This window comes from Rhyacophila brunnea, unplaced genomic scaffold (assembly GCF_057557595.1).
Source record: "Rhyacophila brunnea isolate RB1 unplaced genomic scaffold, BYU_Rbru_1.0 scaffold_2, whole genome shotgun sequence".
NCBI classification, from domain to species: Eukaryota; Metazoa; Arthropoda; class Insecta; order Trichoptera; family Rhyacophilidae; genus Rhyacophila; species Rhyacophila brunnea.
In genome coordinates, this window is record NW_028232859.1 from 21,894,519 (window position 1) to 21,919,275 (window position 24,757).

A 24,757-nucleotide genomic window follows, 5' to 3' on the forward strand; every position below is an offset into this window, starting at 1 on the left:
CACATAGCAACATTAGCCATTGTTGACAGTTATTTTGATGTTTTGGTAATGTGCATATGACATTCGCGATTTTTATGATTACTCATCTAAATAAATCAGTGGCCTTTTAATTGGCGTGGTTTGTCCTTTTATAGGCCGCATTTAATCTGTTTATATACACATGTGCATTACAGCGTTAATGATTTGGTTTTTCGACGGTAATTCAAACCAATACCTACCGTCCATTCTTAACAAATTCATTTTTCGTGTATTTGTACTTATAAAAAACACAATATTATACGGTGAGATTTTTTGGCGTGAGTTAGTTATGATTGAGAGTTATATTACAACAACATTATGCAAGAAGAGTGAGACAAAAATTTACCTCATTAATCAAATGTAATGTTTTAAAGTTTCGTTGTCCTTCTGTTGCTTTCCCTTTCAAACTATTTATACGTAGGTATGTCTTTTGTGCGTTCTACTCCGAGTTTAAAACTCTCAGATGCTGCTCGAGAGTTTCATAAATTTCCTACCACATATACCTACATACACGGTCTTTCATACATTATTTTACAATTTGTATAAGCCAATAATGAGAAAACGGGTTCAAGAAAAATTTACTGCCGTGGTCAATTGTGTCGCTAGATTGCAAAACCAGCCAAGTCCATAATAGATGAATAGGAGAAAAACAGCTTTTTGTTTTCTCAAATACACAGTCACAAGGGTGAAAGTTTATATTATTTTGAGTATAGAATATTTAAAATTAATAAATTCCACATTTTGATAATGCAGAAATGTTAGAAAGCAGTGGTTCTTCAGCAATTCACAAAAAAGTCAAAAATACCTCAAGGTGGACTTGGCTGATTTTGAAATGTAGCGACACAATTAATTTAGTGGACTGAAAATAAAAAAGATTTTAATTCAATATTTATTTGTTTTTATATTATCGTTGTTGGAATGTTTGGGATGGTTCAGGAATGGATTAAAAGAATGTGTATTGACAATTGCCCCCCTCCCAATATATATAATATTATATTCTGACTCTAAATAAATAAAAAAGTTTAAATAATTATTTAAAATTCTATGAAAAAATATACATATTCTGAATTTTAAAGTTGTATATTGATACGTGAAGTAATTTAAAATTATCAATATGTATCGACGGAATTGGTGAGGATTTTAAGCACAATTTTTGAGAAACGTTTCATTGACAATGAAACAGATTCATTATTAAAAATTTCTCTTCAAATCTAAAGCTTTATGTCACACACCTGTTTCTGTCACCCTTTTCTGTATAAAAATTACGTTGTATGTATGTCTATTTTGTTAAGACACCAACCCATTCCATTCTTTGAGACTTTGAGAGACTGCTTTTCATTATTTTTTTGTTTACAACTATAATTTGCGATTTTAAACGCCTGAATATGAATATTATTATTAAGTAGGTATTCTTAAATATATTTTGCGTTAATTCTTAGATTTGCCATCCTTCGTGAGTGCCGCCCTTCGATAGTACCTATACTACATATATATTTACTATATATATTTCCATATATGTACAATATAATGTTTTATATAGTCTATTTAAATATATAAATACATATCAATATTTATTTATTGCTACTCATACATAAGCTACTGATTTGTTTTGAAACAACGAAATAAATTAATTTTTGTAATAATGATCTTATATAACATAAAAATATTTAAATACCAAGTAAAAGATTTCATGTCATAATTGTTCTACATTAAAAAAAATTACGCAATTTGAAAAGCGGTGATATAATATATACATTTATATTGTAATTATTATCATCACTCTGGATAAATCTACTGCTGAAGAAAGGTGTATCCAAGCTGATTCCATTAGTTTCGGTCCTATGAATTGCGTTGTTCTATTGAACAGTCAGTTTTCGCGGGTTAGCGATACAGTTGGCCATTACTAGTTGATTCGTTTGTGATGTTAAACACAAAAATATATAATATAGGTAATATAAAAGATATTTTGAAGATATTTGTAAATACATTCGCCTGTTCAATAATCGAACGTTGTACGTTTTTATGTTCTGAGCAGTTAATTGACAATTTCAAAAACGTATCGAGAACCTTTTTAAGTTAAAACTTTTTTTTTCTTTCAAGCTCAGATGAAAAAGATTTTTCACTCGTATCAAAGTCATCCATCAATATAAGATATTATACTGGGTTTTTAGTAATAATTAAAAAAGAATTAAAATTATAGTAGGTACACATATGTGAAATTATAATATTCTTGCGTACTATAAGTATGTACTAACGCAATATAATACACGAACGAAAACCATCGAACAAATACTCTAACTATGGTACGGTTGTTAATATTGAGCGAATCACTGATAATTAAAATATGTTCAAAAAAAGTTCAACCTCTGTGTCTTATTAAATCTTATGTGTACCTATTACCAGGGGTTCTAGTAGGTACCACGGTCTCGTGTAATTATTAAAAATATATTTAGCATATTATGGCGGTTTGATGTTGTATGATTTGCATAAAAAATGTTTATATTGAAATTATCATCGCGTAAAAGTAATAATATAATAAATATAACCTTGTACCATTCGTTGATGTAAAATTTTCCGCTGAACATTTGCCTATTAAATGTTAATAATCCCGCATCAAACGAAGAGAATAAAACGAATTTTCGTTGAGACCACTCTAAAATGAATAAACACCCTTGGTTGTGGTAGGGGTGGGCGTAGAGGTTGGGTGTAGGGTGGCGGCATCCCCCTGTCTGCACAGCTACAGCGCGCTATCATGTCTTGACATCGCAAGTCTCCCCAAACTTCTCCTAAAAAGCACTCCTAATCTAAAATGTTCAAAATCTCCACATATGGAGAACCACTTAAAAGAAAAACATTGTTCTTTTATGTACCATTAAGAGTAAGCCGGGGAAATCTCATTTTAAAATGAAATACAAAACACACAACAAAATGAATAAGTATTTATCTTAAATTTATGTTTCCCGGGAAAATATGCAGAGTAGAAAATTACAAAAATGGAAGAAAGTATTTTATCATCGTAGCTTCTTCCAATTATCATTATTTTTATGTTTGGTATGTCATTTATTATCATTGTATTCTAAAAAGTATGATAAACATTAAATTTAATTTGAATAAGCTACGATTAACTGGAAAAATTATGCTGATCCTAACCTAATTAAGTATAATATATAACTAGTGGCTCGCGTGTACTTACTATCTAGATTCTAGGCCTTCCTCGCTCGCTTTGTCTTGAGTTTCTTTTTTTAATAAAGTTTATTTTTGCACTCTCGTTTAATACATAACTCTTTCATTTAAGCCACTACTGAACACACTGAAATATGTTAGGTGGTTTTCCGGGAGGGATTCTGTAATAGATTATGAAATATATAATTGTTATATTGGGTTTACAGTCCGATATGGATCTCGGTTACCTTTTAAAGAGGTTATTTAACTGATTTTATTACGAGAAATAGTTGTTGGATAATCTATCAGACTAACACAGATTGAAAGAAAAACAATATTACGTTACTTCAAAAGCAAACATTGTGCTACCCATCCCCGATGAGCACATCATTACTATACTACACCCATTTGCAAATAAATATAGACATCCAATCAAATAGCTGATAAAGTCTTTCTGGCGAATATATGTAAATTACACACGCTTCAAATTCCATTATTCATGACGATTGCAGACGCGTGTTGTTACTTGATGCACAAACTAAACTGTAAAAGTGACAATGACGTTTTTAAAGGATGAGCTGATTCTGTAATCTAAAACGTGGTAACGTTCACCTGTATTGTGTGTAGGTATATTTGAAAGACATTCATTTAATTTTCTTTTTTTTCTTTTTCATAATTTACTTATGCACGTTAAAGATTATTTTAGATATTTCATTTGGATGAATGGTAAATGAGACTTTCCTACATTGACTGACATAACCAGTGACGTCCCTAGACAGAATGCCGCCCCTAGGCAGTGACAAAATGCCGCCACATTTTTTATGCAGTACTTTATATCATCCTTTAATGACTCCAATATCTAAGAAATCTGTTTTATGGATACCACTAAATCTAATTTAAAACCCATCTCTGCTTCAATAGAAAATATTGCGAGTCTATGGTTTCAGATAGGTACATTTAAAAATACACTTGACAACTTCCAAAACTCGTGAGTGACTGGCAAACATATTTGGATACATTTTAAATTAGGTATGCACGTGTCATTGCTGTTCGCCAAGAACGTGACGTTAAAGGACAACTGAAGTAAACCAAACATCGCGAACCCAACAAGAAAATCCTTTTAAAATTTTTATAGTACCTAATTAATACATTTTGTTTCCAACCAGTGAGCTGAATTTTTTAATGGAAAGATATTTCTGTTATTACTAGGTCTAGGTAGCTATTTCTGTATATACCTAGTGATTCTCCTCGATTTGCCGCCCTTTGGGTAACTGCCGCCCCCAAGCGACGCTCAATCTGCTTACCCCCACGAGACGTCACTGGACATAACTATAATATTTATTACAGTAGCGATATCCAATGGAATACTGCCGTTCTTACTATGTGTACCATATACATATACCATCATAAATCTTCCGGTTTTTGAATTTAGATCTAAGCTTAAAACAGTATAATGATATGTCAAATGTTAGCATATTAATTGTGGCGCCCTCACTCATCGAACAACTTATACTGACGGATCTATAGTGTATTATTTTCAAATTAAATAAATGATATAATACAAATGGTAGTATTAAAGTTATTTTGAACTCAAAAGAAATTGTTTGATTATTGTAAAAATTATTGTAATTAATAAAATTAATTGAAATATTGTAATATTAATTGTATTAAAAATTAATTAAAGTTATTGTAGAAAATAAACATACCTACTTAATTATTTTTTTATTTGCACCAACGTGATTTTGTAGAGATAAGATTATTAATACTCATTTACAATTGCGACTCTGTGTTTAAAAATCATTAAACGTCCGTAAAAATTAACAACCAACTCGCACAAACTAGTTAATCCCACGGCGGAACATCCCTGCGGTACGCTGAGACTAACATGACTGTTAAACTGGAAGAGTCAAGGACAACCGTAACTGTAAATGAAATGCCTAAATCTCGACGCTACGGAATATTAATGTAAGGTAAACCAAGGACTCCCCCTTTACGTCTCATTTTACGGCCATGGATTTTTGAAGAGATAGATACTTACTTTAATTATGTAGAGGTAATGTTTTTTTTTTTACATTTCGTTTCTGTTCAACAAATGTATTTGAATCCGGCACACGAGTTTGTGGATATTGTTTTTGACAAAAAATCAGTGATTCGAATAACATTATCAGTTTTATAATGCTTATGTTACATTAATTAATTTCATCCATACCTACATAAATCACTATTCCTAATTTAATATTAGTAAATTGGTCTCCATTCAACGCAAAGCATTAAATTACATTAATTGACGTATGGATTTGCAAAGAATGCAATGACAGGCTTCGAGGAAATATGGAAAACAAATGCCATTGGTATCAACACAGATAATTTCAAATTTCGAATAAAAAGTGTCGAAATAATATAAAAGAATAAAATATAACTTCACATAATATACTATCGGAAAAATAACACTTAGCACGAAATAAACCACTGTTAAATTCAGCGACGTCCCAAGGCAAAGTGCCGCCCTTAGGCAGACTCAGAATGCTACCCACTTTAATTTATGTCTCATGTTTTATGCGAAATTATTTTGCTATATCCTTACCTATTTTATCATCTTAAACCAAAACAAATGCTTGAAAAAAATTACATACTTACACACAATCTACTGAGAATTAGAACATTTCCAGGAAACTTACTCCCAAACAGCGGTGGTTGTATATACGTGGAGGACTGAGGCGCTGAAAAATACATATGCCCATTGTGATGCTTTAAATCTAAAATGTTGGTACTTTCTAAGAAATCGACGCCTCGTACGTTTCACGGAAAACCGCCACTGCTTGTAGATGTTATAATAATCGTATCTGTCCCTTCATTTCCTGCCCTTTCTAAGCAACGCAGGACCTGCCTAACCTCACGGGAAGTCACTGGTTAAATTGCATGCAATAATTACCTTTAGGCAGATGTTTGGAGAGGTCAAATTGGTAGAAGGTAGGACACGTGAAAGAAAAGAAAGTACAGAAAGCCAAGACTCAAATTGAGTTATTATATACTACATAGATAGAAGGAGAATAATTTATAAACTATTAAATTAAAATATGATTCCCAATTAAATAAGAATAGTTTAAAAAAAACCATCTTAGAACAGACCAGTATAACTTTGTCTCAATTAGAGATATAAATTATCATCTAATTTACTTGTTAAAATGAGACAATAGTGATGTTCTAAAGGATTTCCTATTAAACATCCCACTCGCATGTGTAGTAAAAAAGTTGTGCTTCCCGAATAATTATTTCGTCGTACAAGGCCATTGGCGCATTCTACTCCGCACTTGAGAGCCAAAAGGCGGCGAAAACTTTCCAAGTACCTACCTACCGCTGCTAGGGATGTGCCACGCTGAAGAATACATATTATCAGAGTATCGGTATCGATATATTATAATATAAAAAAGAGTGAAAGTTTTGCAGTTTTCGTTAAATGACACAAGAGTTCTACGCGAATTTTCAAAATAAAAGATTACTTACTAACAATAATTATTAAATAAACCAAAATTTTTAAAAGAATCAACTTTATATTATAATAACTGGCCTACGATGTTTTATATTGTTAATCGAATCCATAATAATATAATATTAGTTTTCATCATATTTGTTTCGTGGTTTGTAAATTAGTGCATATTAAAATTAATAAAGTCTGAGCCGAATGGGGATTTTCCGAAGATCCCCGCAGGTGCCATATTACTACATCTTTCTTTATTGTGATTTAAATGAATGTATACATAATTACTTCTTCTTCTTATGCCATATCCCCTTAACTGGAGCATATGGACACCACGCGGCGCTTCCAAGAATTCCTGTCGCTCGCCAGTCTTCTTGCTTCGTTCCAGGTCAAACCAGCATCCCGTAGTTCCACCGTATACACTCTGTAGATTGTATTTAGGGGCCTTCCGGGACGCCGGAATCCGGTCGGCTTGAAGAACAGTCATATTTCGTTGTCAAAATATTCGTTACGCGTCTATATTGTCAAGTGATGATGATACTCGTACCTACAACAAATCGATCATTCTTAAATCACCGCTGCATGGTAAGGAAGAGTCAGCCACGAAGACGGAATCTGTGCGGATGTGTCACAAACGAGGAATGCATGTAGCGTGGTCTCTTCGCAACCACAACCCTAACCAACGACTGACATGTCTGCTTACAAGGTCGTGTGTTTGATATCAATAACAAAATGTATGCTGGCCTTCAAAAAGTATTGTTACTCTGAGAGTATCGAAATCATCTCTAGGTACTACGACGCAACGGGGTAAAGCAGAAAACACTGCGATTTAAGGCGGGCGGCAGTGGAGTGGGGCGGGTGGGGGGCGGGCATATCGATTCGCGGTCTCGAGATGTTCCCCGCGACCCCGGGGTCCCGAGGGGCACAACGGGAGACCGTAACCCAGTTATGCCCGCCGCCAGGACCTTTTATAAATTGCGGACGGCGAGCTGGTGTCCGACATTGTTGCTGTTTCATCAGTCATCATTAGAGACAGGCTGTGGGCCCCTTGAGAAAATTGTATTGATCACTGAATGATGTATATAAGACTTCGTGCGGAATACGCCTTTCTCATAATGATAACAAGCATGTTCTTTTTTTTAAACGTAAACAAATAATAGTACATAATTACTATAATACCATTGGCGAAGACTCCTTACCAGGTGATTATTCTGAGCCTACCTAATTTAACATTTGTATGTTTACATTTATTTGTAAAGAACTCATTTAACTACATACTAGAAGTTATTAAGTAAGTACTTAAATCTAATGAGCGAGAGAAAACAATACTTACGTGAAATTAGGCAGTGAAATCTCGATTATCGCAGCTTTTCCTTGCATTCAACGTGGAACATGAAAACTGTTTTGTGTCCAAAATAAATACGCCAATGACATCAAAAATAATATTATGGATTTTATGGGCGAGGGGAAAGTGTTTTGTAAGCCTTCTGTAGTTCGGTGGATAAAGAGGCCTCCAAATGAGTCCAGGGACGATCCCGCGGCTAGTATATTTTTGTTGTTGTAAAATATAATAATTTTATGACCAATAAATAATTGTCAGTAAACTACTGATTAAACAAAGTTCAACTTCAAGTTCCTCAAGTATGACTGTCCTAGTACTTTTTTTGGTTACACATAGTCTATCTCACTCCAACAAGTACCATTCGCCACTTTTATACCAAGATAATTTAACACGCGAACAATTGACACACTTGTTCTTACATACTGCAATATTGAATAAAGCTATTAGTCATTATTAAAATTTCAAAAAAAAATATTGTCCATACCACAGATAATGTTTTATCTTAATCTTGAGAGATTTTAAAACAATTCGAGTTTCAGTAATTTATCAGTAGATTTTTTTAAATTTCTGGATAATGCAGCAATACAGAGTAAACTAAGAAAGGGTTGTAATTATAATATAAGACAATACAAAATATAAGTCTGCGATCAATTGTACACGCTGTTAATTTTTCGTGAACCAATCGTACCTACATATTTAATGATCTAAATATCCATTTGACCAAAAATTGTTTTCTTAAAAATGCATTGTCGATGAAGTCACTCAACAACTGCCTTTTCTCACACTTTTCAGTAAATTAATGTGAAGAAAAGCAGCCGTGTATAATATGTTTGCGCTTTTTAGTCGGTTATGTGCACATATAAAAGATACATATAATATTTTTGAAAACTAATATACTAACGAGAAAAATATCGATGACGATTAAAATTAAGTACTCCGGAATTGTTTAAAAAAAAGCAGTTTTTCACAGTGTTTTTCCACTCAAGTTTTGCAAAATACGTATTTATGATACGGTTTTGAAGGTGTACATTACTTATTATATCATAATTAGCTGTTTGATGTAGTGAATTGGGATTCTGAAAACATATTGGCTAAACGTAATTAATCATTGGGAAAATTTAGCAACAAAAAATATATTTATATTAAAATAGGTATGTTCCTTAGCACTCCTCTCGAGTTTGAATAATTTTGTGCTACGTCAATGGTGGAAGATTATATAATACAGATTTATGTATAGTTGCCTACCATTAAATGCGGAAAATATTGTCATAAGGTAACATTCATTATTGATTAAGTATCTACTACTCGTATATATATATTTTAATATATTCTGAATTTTCTTAAACTTCTTCTTCGTCGAGACATCATAAGCGGATGATTTGGCTAACGGGCAGCTTTTTCCACTACTTGGCTTCACACCTTTTAACATCCAGTAGCATGGGTGGTGAACCCACGGTTTTCTTGATTTGTGACATCCACCAAGAACTGTATTTTTTTAATATTGCCCTCACTAATTCTTACACTTTCTCTACTAAATAGGTTTAGTTTTTTACAGTATTCAATATCAATCTTAGCGCGGCAAATATCTTTTATTACACGGGTAACAACATTCCAACATTATCAGAATCAAATGCAATACCCATAGAAAATATTGTTTTCATATACGAGAGCTATATATTGAATTTTTGAAAAAATAAACCATGCATTCCTTTTCTGCAACCAATCATAAAATATTTTTGGCATAATTTTAACGAAATTACTAGAGGGATTATCGATCATTTTTGACATATCATTCTCAACAAACAGTAAATGTATATTCAAAGATTTTATCAACCGTAGATGACCCACTGTTGGATGAAAGTCACCCAATTTTCTATTTTTATCAGGTCTTTCTTTTCTTATGTTGAGCGGAATATTAGGAATACTTCTTGGGTACTATTGGTGAATGAAGCTGTTTTGAATTTCGAATCAGAATTTGTTTTTGAGTTTGAGTGTACTTTATGCTCGAATTTTTTATCATCCAGTGTGCATATTGAACTCGACGTATTTCTTGAAATCAATTTAAACTCAAAACAATTTTGTAATATTCAGAAGTGTAGTAGGAAAAAAACAATCACAACACATCTGGATTAAGGTTTATTAGTATATTAAATGTTTAAATTGAGATTATTACAATAAATGTTATGAAAATACCTACTATAAATTGAGATAATATAATTGTTTTTTTGTTATGTAAACCGAGAAAAATTTACAATGGTAAATCTGAAATAACTGTCAAATATTATAATAATTAATATTAATTGTTTTGATTAACTAAACGAATGATCTCACGAAACTGTATGCTTGTTAAAATTACAATTTCACCAATTCAAATTTACGAAAGATCAAAGATTTATTTAAATAAAATTTCAATATACCTGTGTACCTATTCACTGTTATACAGCGAGCGATGAGATAAGTTTTCAGCCAGTTCCGCTCGAGAAAACTCAGCTATTAAGTCTTAAAGTTTTAAAACGCTGAGTTATCCCCTGTGCTACATTTTCTCGAAAGACACTGTCGCGTTGGCCAGCCTGGAATGAAAAATAGCTAAACAGCGTGTATAATAATGTAGGTACATTTTTACGTCGAAGGAAATTGATATTGAGTGCAAATTTCTCATGCGCGCGCACCACTAAATTAATACAAAGTTTGCAGTTACGAGCAAAGAAACCATTATTCGCTTGTTTGTTTTACATCAGGGATATGCAAATAATGCAATACAGATAATTTTCGAAACAATCATTGGCACTAAATGTTGGGACTAACAAATTATGTTAATACAGGTAAGTATTAAGTAGGATAACTTTGAACTTTCAGTATAAATAATTATCTTAATTGTCATTTACTAGAGAAAAAAAGTCATATTATTTAAATATACGGTAATTTATCTAAAAAATTAAAAACTATGAGAACCGTTTTTCGTGGAAACAAAGGGACACTGTCCACTGATGTTCTTTTTTTATATCATATTTTCGTAATTCATTTATTTTGGTTAAATAACATAATAATATATACATATTATGTACCTATACAATATTGATAAATACATAAATAAATGATGGGCCCAGTTAGAGATTGTGATTGAGATTTATCATTTCAAGAAATAAAATAAAATACTCATTTCTCGGATTTTTTTGTTCAGAAATTATAAGATTATTATTTCTTAGATTTTTTTTAACGAGATTTTCTTATGATTTGAAGAATTTTCACTAACAGAATTCGTGAGTTTTTCCAGATGTCTGGATTATGGAAAAAATGGAAGTAAAACTCCCTTTGTTGGGAAAAAACCACTGGAACTGAAAAAAATGGTAGGAAATATAAAAAAAAACTCGAAAGAAAGGGGAACATCGTCCGGACGGGATCACAACGTATTTTCCCCTCGCGTAAGATAAATATTTCTTGAGAAATCAATGACTTACTCTCGAATTCTCGAGAATCAAATTTAATATTCATTCATTCTTGAATCTCGAGAAACAAAACGAAATCGAGAAATCATGAACTCTAGTATTAAACAAAGGCACAGAAAAGCATAGTTAAATCAAAAAAAATATCATGAATAATATACATTGTGGGGAGATATTAAAATTAGCACAAAACAACAGTTCGTATGATTAACATCTTCAACGAACTATTAGTTAATGTTACCTAATACTATTGACCTAGGGTACTTAATGGAGTTTGAATTTAAGTTATAATGGATATAAGATTTGTACTATTCCATTTGAGTCATTTTTTGCGACCCGGGTTTCGCCTTTCGGCATCTTCAGGAATTATGCGCACTCACCAATGGTGACAATTTCTCGCTGAGTGGGCAAAACCAGTCCATAATTAAGAATCTTCCATGTATATTTATTTACAGTATTCATAATAATGTTATTTATAGGTTTTAACAATAAAAGTGAAAGTAATATTATATACTTATGTCAAAATATTGATATTACAAAAATGAATATTTATTTTTTTGGATAAGGTTTGGCTGAGTTATCCAAATATGCTATATTACTTAAATATCAAAGTATTTTAATACAGTCTATGTTATGGCACTTTATTTATAATATTCTACCCAACGAAACACTTTTGATCTACATTTCTGAACAGATTTAAACGACATCTTTTGTATCGATCATAATAGTAATTATTACAAACTAATGTAATGTTTACCAATGAATAGGGAGTTCATAATACTATTATTTCCTACATAGTTACTCCTCCTGGATCTAATTGAAATAATAGAATAAGTATGTGTGAATAGATATGAAACCGCTTTGATCAGTTACCACAGTAAAGTTGAACAAATTAATAATATCGTCGGATTTGTGTACAGAATTCATCGAAATATAGACGTCTCGATTCATTAGTTTAGATGTAATATTTCACTGTTTCATTCATAGAGATGCTAGTCATTATTCATTTTAACATAAGATAGGTAAACTAACAATAATAAGTTATAACCCATCTGATGTTTAAACTGATAATATAATTAGTTACTGAGTTTTGATTGATGGAACTTTAATAATTGTGACTTAAAACCTTAAAGTACATTATTCTGTTCAAGCATTCAAGATATAAGAAACATTAATAATATATTTTTTAAAAATGTGCTCCTTACCTCCAAAAATAAAGCGAAAATTGCAGTAGTTTTCATCTAAATTACTGTTATATTTTGACTTTAAGATATTAAATAAATAATTCATCATCAACGGCACTACAACCCAATGTGGGTCTTGGCCGCCTCCAGAAAACGTCTCCACTCCCCTCTGTCTGCCGCAAGCTCCGTCCACTGCCTTAGTCTCAGGGATGCTGTGTCTCTTTCTATACAGTCCAGCCACCGCAGTCTAGGTCTCCCGATCCTCCTTTTCCCTTCTGGTCTATTGAAGATAAGCCTCTTTGGTGGTTGGGTGTCTTCCATCCTTGAGACATGGCCTGCCCAACGAAGTCGCCCTACTTTCACGTGTGAGACTACAGGGGGATCTTCATACAACGCATATAGCTCATGGTTGTACCTTCCTCGCCACGGGACATCCTCATAAATATTTACATATGTATTTTCTTTTTTGTTTCACTATATTTTCAACTTTAAGTTGTCTTTTAAATAATGGTGATTTTACATGAGGTTTATAATGAATAATTAGCATATATTGTAGTTGGTTTATAGCCATGGCTGGATTTATCAAGGGGTTGAAAGGGCAATATAATATAGCTAAGGACCTCTCCACAATAGGTTAGAATAAATTAAAAATTGCCATAAAAAGTTGTAATTCCGATCCCACGCAAAAATATAGCAGGAGCCGTCCTTTTCATATTTTCATAAATGCAAAATACACAAAAATATTTTATTTTGCAATACATAGTCAAATCATTTGTGATTAGAAACAAGTGCGTTAGGAAACTGATCATGTTATTTCTGTGGAGATTTTACGAATACAATTACGTTTATACAATCATAATATATTTTTGGGTTGTCATCGCGGTTGTAATTCTTATTTCTTTCCTCGACGTTTCGGACTCATTGCAGAGGTCATTTTCAAAATATGAAACACCGTGAAAGAAAGAGTAAAAATATGCGGTGACAACCTAAAAATCTTATCACAATAACAAATAAAAAACTGTGAAAGTTTAAAACATTATACGTTTTTACAAGTTGTTTTTGTTTTTTTAGACAGCCAATATGTATCTGCCCGCAAGTATAAATCTGGCTACGTTTATTGATTCTTTTTATAATAAATTAAATTAGTAGTTACCCCTTACAATTATTTAATACATAATGTGGACGATTTTTTTCATTATTATTAGGTATATTATTATAATTTAATATTAACTATCATTTTTTTATTTGAGTGAAAATATTTTTTTTAGAAATAGCATTAGCGATACCTCCCATACAGAAGACAGCTATCGCAGAGGATTTTTTACATGGATTTAGAAATCATATGCATTGGATTAGATCAACCTATTGGATTCGCATCTTCTCTCAAACACACGTTATTGACTTAATGTTGTTAAGTTAAGTTAAGTTAAGTTGTTAAATAATAATATGTAGGTTAAACGTATTTTTCATTTCATTCGTCTCATTCATTTCATTCATCATTGTAGTTAATAAATTAAAATAGTCACTAAGGGTCAAACGTTTTTAGTATTTTTAGTAAGTATTTTTTTGAGTTCAACGCGTGTTCAAAGAAATCATATTATTACGTTGTTCAAAAATGACTTCTTGCACTGTCTACTAAGCTGGCGAAATTGATAGTTTGAAGTAACAAATAAATGATAAGTAAAAGATAATAATTATATTATGACAATATTCATATCAAAATGAATTTTGGTCAGTATATTGTATGCAACCCTTTCATATATTTACTTTAATCATAAGTATTGGCTAAATTATTTTATTTCTCAAAAAAATAAACGTGTAAACTGTAAATGGTTTATATTTTATGCATTTTAACAACACCAACACAGGTTTTATCCGTAAGTATAAATGCATTTAAATGCATTATTACGTCGTTATTATCATTACCATCATATACCTAGCAACCCAAGCTGGTCTTAGCCTTCTCTGAGAACCTTCTCCACCTCCCTCTATTCAGGACCAGAGTCTTCAGTGTATCTACGCCAGCCGCTCTAGTATCTTTTTTGACACCGTCCAACCACTGGAGTCTAGTCGACCTCCACATCCACGATTCCCTCACTGCCCATTCTTGTTACACGGCCCACCTATCAGAGTCTTGTTCAGCAAATGCGGAGATACATTATTCTTGGAAGAGTTTACATATACAGAATACGATATTCTTCTCCTTTTAGCATGGAGCCATATTTCATTAGCAGCACCTTTCTCTCGAACACATCGAGTGCACGCTAATTAGCCTCTGACTCGTAGGTCAGTATCGGTCGGATCAACGTCTTGATTAGAATAAATAATTATCGTTATACTGTGAGAGGATACGAGACTTTAGCTGATTTTGTAGACCAAAGTAGCAACAGTTTGCTGTTTATGACTATCCATATGACAGCTTCAGTAATCTACGTGAAAGAAAATGTACGTGTAAACATGTATTATCTTGTAGTTGCAAGATTGCATTCATGAATCAAAAAAGTTCGGAAGCTGAATTTCGCAATAGAACGATAGTGGCAAACATGCCGGCAAAAAAACGAACTACGAACGAATTTTGAGGTTAACAGTTTTTCACTACCTGTCAAATAGTACCATAAAATGACAATATCACGTCTCACTCACTCTTGAAGAATTAGATTGGAGAGACAGTCAGGACTTCTACGTATAAGCAGTTATTGTCACGATAGTTTAAAATACACACTATTGTTGCCAGTAAACCCATGCACGTGTACAGGCGTTATGATATTAATAATACAATTCGCGAGCATTGTCATTTGCTTTACGATTATTATCACTAAAAGCCCGAATAGAGAAACATCGTTGTTAATAGTATGTATACAAAAATATTATTTATAACGTTACTATTATAGTCGTGATTTATACGCGAAATTTCGCCGCGTGACATTTATTTAACCGAAAGACATGGATGTATTAAAATAATATGAGTATTTGATATCCCTGTTGCGCGGTTTGTGCTTCTCTCGTGAAGTGGCGCACTCCTAACTTCCCAATGATAAATGTCACAAAGTTTAGTCCGCTTCCATTTCGCGCGCCCATTCTCTGCAGCCATTGTCCTGTTGAATGGGAAAGCGCTAAATGGCGGTATGTCGTACACAATTTTTCTTCGCGACATGTTTGTCTCACAAGTACTTACGTTTCTCTGCCCTCCGAGTTCCACCTTATAATGTTGCGACGCAACGCTTACTAAAGAGTCAAAACGTATCGACCTACATAACTACAATCAACTTCAGAAACATATAAAACATAATAATCATCCGAAAACACATACAAACAAGTCATAAGAATACAAATTATTAATTTAACATACATAATTTGTAACAACGTCAGAAAAATAAATTTCTCAAAATTTCTACCGAATGGGATTTGAATACACGGGCCATTGCATTCCAGCTTTACCGATTAAACTATTGATAGATTTACAAATTATGCGAAAAATTCTAAATAACTATGCAATTTAGATGTTATTTCGAATACCGTTAAATTTAAGGACTATCTTTTATAATTTTAAATCTACATATTAATAATTAACACTACGAAACAATAACTTCATCGGTAAAGTTTACCGCCCGGACTGCGATAGATGTTTCTGGGGTTTGTTTAAATTTTGTATGTTCAATATACTTATGTAATATTCATATAATAAAAAATCATTTAATTAAAAAGTATAGACCTATTTTTAATGCGACAAAGAAACCTTTGGTACATATTACTCTATAATGGTGTTTAATGAGTATTCAGGTTGACAGTAGTTTTTACTATAATACAGCCATAATGAAATATTACACAATTTTAATTAATATTTTTGTCAAAATGGAGTTGCGTTTGGGAAGTTGTATGTTTTGTATAGTTTTACAATAATCACCGCTAAGTAAAAATACCAAACACATGTGATAATGTGAAATAAGTACCTTCTATAATATATATGAGTGTTATTTGAATCAACAAAAATTTTATTTACTTATATTTTATTTCATCACTTTACTAATTGTATTTGCAGAAACGTTTACTATGTATAAAAATTAAAAACTACTTATATCCAAATCACCTAATCTGGAGTTACAGTTAATTATTTTAAGATGACAGTATAGTAGCTATTTAGTTATATTAAACATAATAAAAATTGAGCAAGTTAAAGTATCCATAAGTAGATAAAAATGATTTATAGGGCAAGTCACTTTAGAAATGGCATCCGTTTATATTCGATATATCTATACTATCTGTTGAAAGTACCTACAATGTTTCCCAGCCTTATTTCTGCCAAGCCCCACTTTAACACTTCGAAAATCTCCATGCCCCCCCCCCTATTTTATAGTTGCCTAACTAATTCTGAAAAAAAAATGCTTCAAATTAAATGCTTCATATTGCACATATGCAATACTATTTTTAATTTAACTTTCGTAAATAAATATAATATATATTACGTTACATGTTACAACTCAGAAGAAAATTAGTGCAATCCTTGTGCTATGGTTCGACTTCAAATGATTTTCAAGATGACCTTTTTGCCACCCAAAACATTCAAAATGCCCCCCCCCCTCGGTGGGGCGAAAGACCCACGTTGAGAATCACTGACCTACATAGTCGTTTTTAATTCCTAGCTGTGTACAATTAATCTTTTACAGTATAAGATACGTTTTAGTTTTGCCTATAATTTAAAATCACATACAAAGGAGCGTATATAATATATTATATAATACAGAACGCCTACGTACAGCAAATTATATCAATGGCGAAGTATACGTATACGGTATACATAATACATAATTAGTTAGCCGAAATAATATTGAACACTATTACAAACTGCACAACGACAAATTAAAATGAGCTGGGTATTAATAAAAGTGAATATTGTATTGTTATTTCTGACCATTATTTCGACAATTACTTTCGTAGATTAAAGATGAAGCGCTTTGAGTAATATCACATTATTAGTTTTACTTGGTCTGTATTTATAATTATACAATAAAAATAATCGTAGGTATATAATATATAATATGTATATTTATTAAATTCCGCCATCTAAATTTTCATATTACTTCCTGTGTACCTAGAGGTTTGGAATTCAGAATTAAGAGATGAATATAAATACTACGAATTTACATAATACGTTAGTTATTTAGTCGACAAAGATTCAATAAGCAGAAGAAAAATATCTACGACAATGAATTTACCAGTGTATTAGTAATCTTGAGATGTTCAATATTTTTATACTAGAACAGAAGATGACCGTCGTGTGCTGGAAACTATTCTAACCAATTTATAATTTCTATTTCAACAGAGGATAATGGATTCGGCAGAGCAGGCGGCGCTGTCTGGGGGCGGGGGCGGCGTGGACCCTGCCGCCTATTACGACGCCCGCCGCTTGAACGTGTTCGGCCCCGACGGCCGCCCGGCAGAGGGCTCCAGGCGCCTTCCTTTGGCACCCTCCCGCCACTTCGATCAGCTGTCTGTCAACGCGACTCACAGCGCCGTGCTGCTTCCGCCCTTCGTTGATGAGTATGGTGAGTGTGCTGAAACAGTGTAGAATTAGAAATAAGTAGATATTTACTGACCCATCTCGAGCCCAGGCCTCGGAAAAAGTGGCATTACTAAAGTTTTTATAGGGGCAAATACTTATTATTTTATAAGCTTTCTATACATTTCATTTTAATTCTATTTATTTTAAATTAGTGAATATTATAATTATTAATCACAAGTACCTACATTGGCAACGTTACATGAAAAATAAAAAGAATAATTACAAGAAAAAAGAACTTTTCATATACCACGTTTTTAATTTTTTTGTTGAATCATATAAACTTGACAATTCTATGTATTAATAAATACTTTTTTTGTATTTGATAGAAATACTGAATACATATAGAATATTGAAATGTTATTTTGACATTTCATATTGATTTCCATAGTAACGCACGTATATATAAATAATTTAGTTGCTAGGACCCCCTTAGTAACCAATAATAGTGTTTTACTTTTTACGAATTTTTTCCGAAATAGCTTTCCATACAAAACAGAATTAACTGAAAATGAATTCAATTCTGCTTAAAGATGGCTAAAAGTATTAAAAGAATGCATTGTCATCGTGTTCTGATATATTCTAAAAGTCAAATGTCTAGCTAGTAGGGAAGTTAGTTAAAAATCGATTGCAAGATTTGTATTGGACAAACAAGATAAAATTTGTACGGAATAAATAAGAATACGAGCTAATAAAAGCGTGGTAAAATATAAATTTAATATAATAAATGCAGTGTGGTACAAAATATACAACATGGTAAATAATTCTACAGTGGCACCATGGGTACGGTGAAAGCTATTTGCAGTTGTATTGGTAATAATTGGTACATTGAAACAGGCATTGTTGTAGTAAACAACAGCAATAGGCATGCAAATCGTCCATGATACATCTGTATAGTGAATTACCTACTGTTCAACTTCAACGTACGCGCTCTCTGGTTGGGGTCCTTCCTCTCCATCTTCATATACAGGTTCGTGGCGCATCCACGATGCTCCTCAAAGGCAAAGAGGCGGATGTCGGTGACTTTCATCTTACCGCCTCCCCGCTTTGATAGTAGAAAAACTATTCACGAGGAAGCAGACTATACGTCTATGATGCTGGATGCGGGGTTAAAGACCTGGCAGAAAAAAACTCGGGAAGGGAAGAGCTAGTCAAGTCGGTTCGACCAGTAAAGTTGTTGGACCCATCGGACCTAAAGGCCAATTTTATTGCTTATTTAGAAAAATTGTTGCTTCATATTGCCAACAGCAGTTTTGTAGTTGTACTTACTATAATTTTTAATTATACCTCTACGTGCTCCTTTCTTCCACGGGTAGTCTTAGATACATGTACATTCAGTCAAACCACATTTGAGTGCATCGTGACCCCAGTCTTGGATAATAAAAAAAACGATACTTCGTATCCAAACGTAGGGTCCCGTAACCTGGTGTGATGCGGGGCGTTTGTGGTTTAGTGTGCCATTAACCTCAATGTATAGTGGATTACCTATACAAGATCTAAATAAACTATGTTTTAGGAATTTATAAAACGACGTTCATCTATTCTCACCCCTATGTAAGTGGAATATATTATCAATACTTGGAGTGATTTGGTTGAAGGCAGTTATTGTCATCCCAATTGGCATCACTAGTTAGTTCTGCACAAGGACAAACAACTGATCGCCGTAGAGGAACTCCGACTATTGCATGGTCTTAAATAAACATTTAAATTGCACGACAAAAGTTGATATTTCATAGTAACATCTAGTGACCGGATTACGAGACATTGTAGAATAAAATGCATTTAACAATCACCTTTGACACATCGTGACTAGATATCGCGAATAAAACATAACAATACCCATATTATGTTAAAGCATAATAATTCATATTATGTTGAATGTGCATTCCATTGATTTAAATTATATATCATTAGTTATGGCTGTATTATATTCAACAAAGTAATCCAATCATTGATTCATAAACTTTGAACTACGCCCAAGATTAGATTTGATTCCATCGAAAACACGCCGTTAGAAAGTTTGCGTCGTTAGTGAGGGGGGGGGGGGTCAATTACAGATCGAAACCGGACATTAGCAAGTTTATTGTGTGGCGTAATTCGACCTTAATACGTCCCTGGTAGCATTACTCACAGGCGAGATAACGACAAGGGATAAAATAAAGCTCACGTAAAAGTAAAAGCTTGGCATCCGAATAAAGTGAGAGTTTAACAAACATATCTCATTTTACGCCTCGGTTGCTTGTTCCGAGCGCAACTGCTGTGCCCCATCAGAGGTCGGCCAGTACAAAAGTCCCTCAACCAAAACCTAATGACGTGACAAACGATATGTGAAATCATTTCGATTATTGTCTTTGGTCGAGTGAGTTATGATATGTAACGCTTATGCTCATATGGATGTAAGTACCCAGTTAAAATTAAGATTGATCGGAAACATGTTTTAACCTACAACAATGAAACAACATCAATGCTTGATTAAAAATAACTTTCTCTGCATGTTAGTTAAATCAACGGTTCCTAAAGTATACACCGCGGTACCCTGGTGCACCATGACTGGTTTATAAGTCCGCTGCGGAATATTTCAATAGTTTTACTGTAATGACACACACATAATATATAATTATATTATATCGTGTTAAAAAGCAAGCATTTTTTGTAAGGTTTTAAATTTTGGCGCCGTGTAAAAACCGTGATGCACTACTTAGTGGTTTCAAAACTAGGGGTACCTACGCGAAAAGTTTAACCTTCTTATAATCCTTTATTGCTTCGTGTACCTACTAAATTTTGTGTAACAAATACATTTCTTATACGAAATTGTTATACATTTGAAGAAGGTAGGGGAGGGGGTCGATAAGATTTTTTAAATATTGGGTGTAGTAACATAAACTTTGGTACAAACCTACAAACTTATCTGAAGAATGGGATGGGGGAGCCACTGTCGAAAACTATCCAATAAAGACACGTAACTGGACAAAATCTGACATTCGAATTAAATTTTCAAAATGGCGTCCTTATGGTAGTTCGTGGTTCCATTTTTGGCTATTCTACAGATAAGTTTGTAGGTCTGTAACCACTGCACTAAGGAAACTGCGAACGGAATAAGATTGGGAAACCCATTTATTAAATGATTGAAATAGTTTTTTGAAAAATTTGAAAAGATTAAAAAGGTTGATATTATTATCCCATCGCACATGGGTATTCAGGGCAATGAAAGGGCGGATGATCTGGCAAAGGAAGCTGGCGATTCAGGAGTACCATATCAGTGGATACCAGAAAACCTGGACTGGAATGAGACTATAAAGAAAATGGGCGAAAGTATGTGGATAGATTTTCACCATAGGGCATCATTAGAAAAGGGGAAATGGAGTAAGTCTATTCTACCATCACCACGAGACGTGCCCTGGTTTCTAGAGTCTCCTTTGACGAGGAATGAGCTTAAGTTAATACTGAGGCTAAGAACAGGGCACACAATGGGCAAAAGATTTGATGTCCTCGTGGGAAGAAGCGAATCGCAACTCTGCGATGAATGTAATGTTTTAGAGGACATTGTACATATAGCACTACAATGCCCTAAATATGAACTTCACAGAGTACAGTTGCGAATTGCGGATATCTATGAGAATGTCGACGAATTGAAAGGTGTCCTGGCGATGAGTAAGACGGAAGAGCTAGGCAAAATTGTAAATTTATTTAACAGAATAGGAGTGAGGACCTGATCGACGGATCCTCTTCTAGAAGAGAAGAGGCGATATGACAGCGAGTCGCAGTCAAAGCCTCGGTAAAATCACAAAAAAAAGTTGATATTTTTCAAATTATGAAACCTACGAGGGTGGGTCAATAAGTCCTTAGAAAAGCCGACAGGTGGCGCGACTAGTACTGTAAGCGGTTTGTTTTCATGCAGCGGCACTACCGATTCAGTATGCTGCGAAGTTTCAATCAGATTGGTCGGGTTGTTGTGTGTTTCTCGTATATTTAAAAAAAAAATTTGCTTGTGGAAAATGGAAAAATGGAAAATGGAGAAAATTGAGTTTAGAGCTGTTATTAAACATTTTAATATAAAAGGGTTAACAGCAAACGAAATAAAAAATGAGTTGGATTTAGTTCACGGCATATCTGCTCCTTCACTTGCAACTATTTATAACTGGTTAAATGAATTTAAACGTGGTCGTACATCAACAAAGGATGAACCACGCTCAGGACGTCCTGTAGAGGTGACTACACCAGAAATGATCAATAAAATCCACGATATGGTGTTAAGTGACCGAAGATTAAAGTTGAGTGAGATAATTGAGGTTACAGGGATCTCAAAAGGTAGCGTCATTTCTATTTTACATGACAAATTGGGCATGAAAAAAATTTCTGCAAGATGGGTGCCGCGTTTGCTCACAGTCGACAATAAACGCAATAGGGTGGTGGCCTCTAAGGCCCTGTTGTCGCTCATGCAACGCAATCCGGATGAATTTTTTCGTCGCTTTGTGACTGTAGATGAAACATGGATACACCACTATACTCCCGAGACGAAAGAACAGTCAAAGCAGTGGATTGCGAAAGGCGAACCATGTCCAAAGAAGGCGAAAACCGTAAAATCAGCTGGTAAGGTTATGGCTACTGTATTTTGGGATGCACGTGGAATTATTTTCGTTGACTATTTGGAAAAAGGAAAAACAATAACAGGGAATTATTATGCATTTTTATTGGACCAGCTGAAAAACGAAATTGAAGAAAAACGGCCTCATTTAAACAGGAAAAAAATCCTCTTTCATCAGGACAATGCCCGTGTTCACACATGTTTACGATCAATGGCTAAAATTGAAGAATTGAAGTTCGAATTGGTCGACCACCCACCGTATTCGCCAGATTTAGCCCCCAGTGACTTTTTCCTTTTCCCAAACTTAAAAAAATGGCTAAGTGGACAACGTTTTTTTTCAAATGAAGAAGTCATCGATCGGACAAATGCTTATTTTGAGGACCTTCCGAAAACTTATTTTTCTGACGGTTTAAAAAAAATTGAGAAACGTCTAACCAAGTGTATTGAGCTCCAAGGAGATTATGTTGAGAAATAAAAAAAAAATACAAAAATAAAAACTGTTTTAATGCTTTTTTCTAAGGAATTATTGACCCACCCTCGTATCATTGGTACTATTATGGTAATGCATTTGGTCTTAAATGATCTCTTTGTTCGATCCTAAGAAGATCATTATACGGGCCTTCACAGAGTGGGGGTCGTATTAACAGTATTTTTACGAGAAATGGCTGTTTTTAAGCCAGTTGTTCAACCTATTAGACACATTGAAAAACAATATTTGATTTTTTACTAAACCCGGGACCTTATTAACATTATTAACCTAGAGCGTAACCGCTCGGCCATCGTAAGTTTTTTAGTGATATAAGACTATTTAAAAAAGAAAGAGTTTTATTGTTAATTAAGTAGGTACGCCACTGTATTACGGGTTCTTCTCATTAATATTGGTAGTCCGATTCGAACTAAGGCTCAGCGTTTAAGTTAAGTTGATATTGGATTCAGGGTTGAAATTATAATCCTCTTAGGAAAGTTTACGAGTCCTACAAAAATAATAATCACCAAACGAGGAGTCGTTATACCTAACGGCAACATTTCCTGCGGGAAAGTATAATTCTCACTCTATTCACACAAAAATACACCGATTAGTGTTACATCCGTGTTAATATTAAGCTATAGTCGTTACTATTGTTTTCATATAGTTTATTTACATTCACATTTTCGGGTATTTTGTTTTTGTTAAATTGGCAATGTTTTATAATTTAACATAATATTAATTACATTATTAAATTAAATTCTACATATAATGACTATTTTGGGTGTCACAAAATTATCAAAACGATAAACATAAACAAAGTGTCTCTGCTTAAGTAATTCGTTCACATAAAGAGACAAGGCTTTTCTTATTTCGGTAAATGTGCCGCAGCGGTGGCCATGAGATTTTACAACTTTCTTTTTAGACCAAACTAAACCTAACATAACCTAACCTAATATAACATACAACCTAATATTACCTCATATAATCTTAGTTTGTGATAATGGTGCATCAAAATGTATGAAAATTTCAAATTTTCAATTAACGATTATTGGATCGAAAAGCCGATGCGCCGACAGAAAAAGGTAATTATTATAATTGTCTACATGGAATAAACTGTATTCGTAAAAAAAATATAAAAGCTCATGGCTACCACTGCGGCACAATTACCCTTATTTCAATCAGAAATCATATTAACGTAGGTAATTAATTTTATTTAAAAATAGGTTATTAAAAAATCCAATTTTGTTTTATCCTTCTCAATTTGATTTTTCTTAAATTTAATTGTAGAAGTAAATAAATCACAATCATTGTATTATCTGTAGGTAATAAAAAAAATCCATATAATTATTGGTAATCGATGTGAGGAAATTGATATTTTTTTTTCCCCACAATGGATATGCTGTCAATACAGTCCTTGTCCACCTAAAGATTGATTTTTCTTTTAGAACGTTTCTTTCTTCATTTTCATGGTTGCCTGTACAATCTTTCTTTACCTACTAGCAAGTATTATTTTTTTATG

The 24,757-nt window shown here is 33.2% G+C and overlaps 1 protein-coding gene across 4 annotated transcripts in view; it reads left to right on the plus strand.

Moving 5' to 3' along the window:
- The window catches only part of stol (voltage-dependent calcium channel subunit stolid), a 161,037-nt gene that overhangs the window by 102,987 nt on the left and 33,293 nt on the right, over window positions 1–24,757 (plus strand). For all 4 annotated transcript variants that reach the window (XM_085947296.1, XM_085947295.1, XM_085947297.1 and 1 more), the window contains exon 5: window positions 17,948–18,170. In XM_085947296.1, coding sequence (XP_085803422.1) covers window positions 17,948–18,170 — 223 coding nt within the window. The remainder of the gene's footprint in view (window positions 1–17,947; window positions 18,171–24,757) is intronic.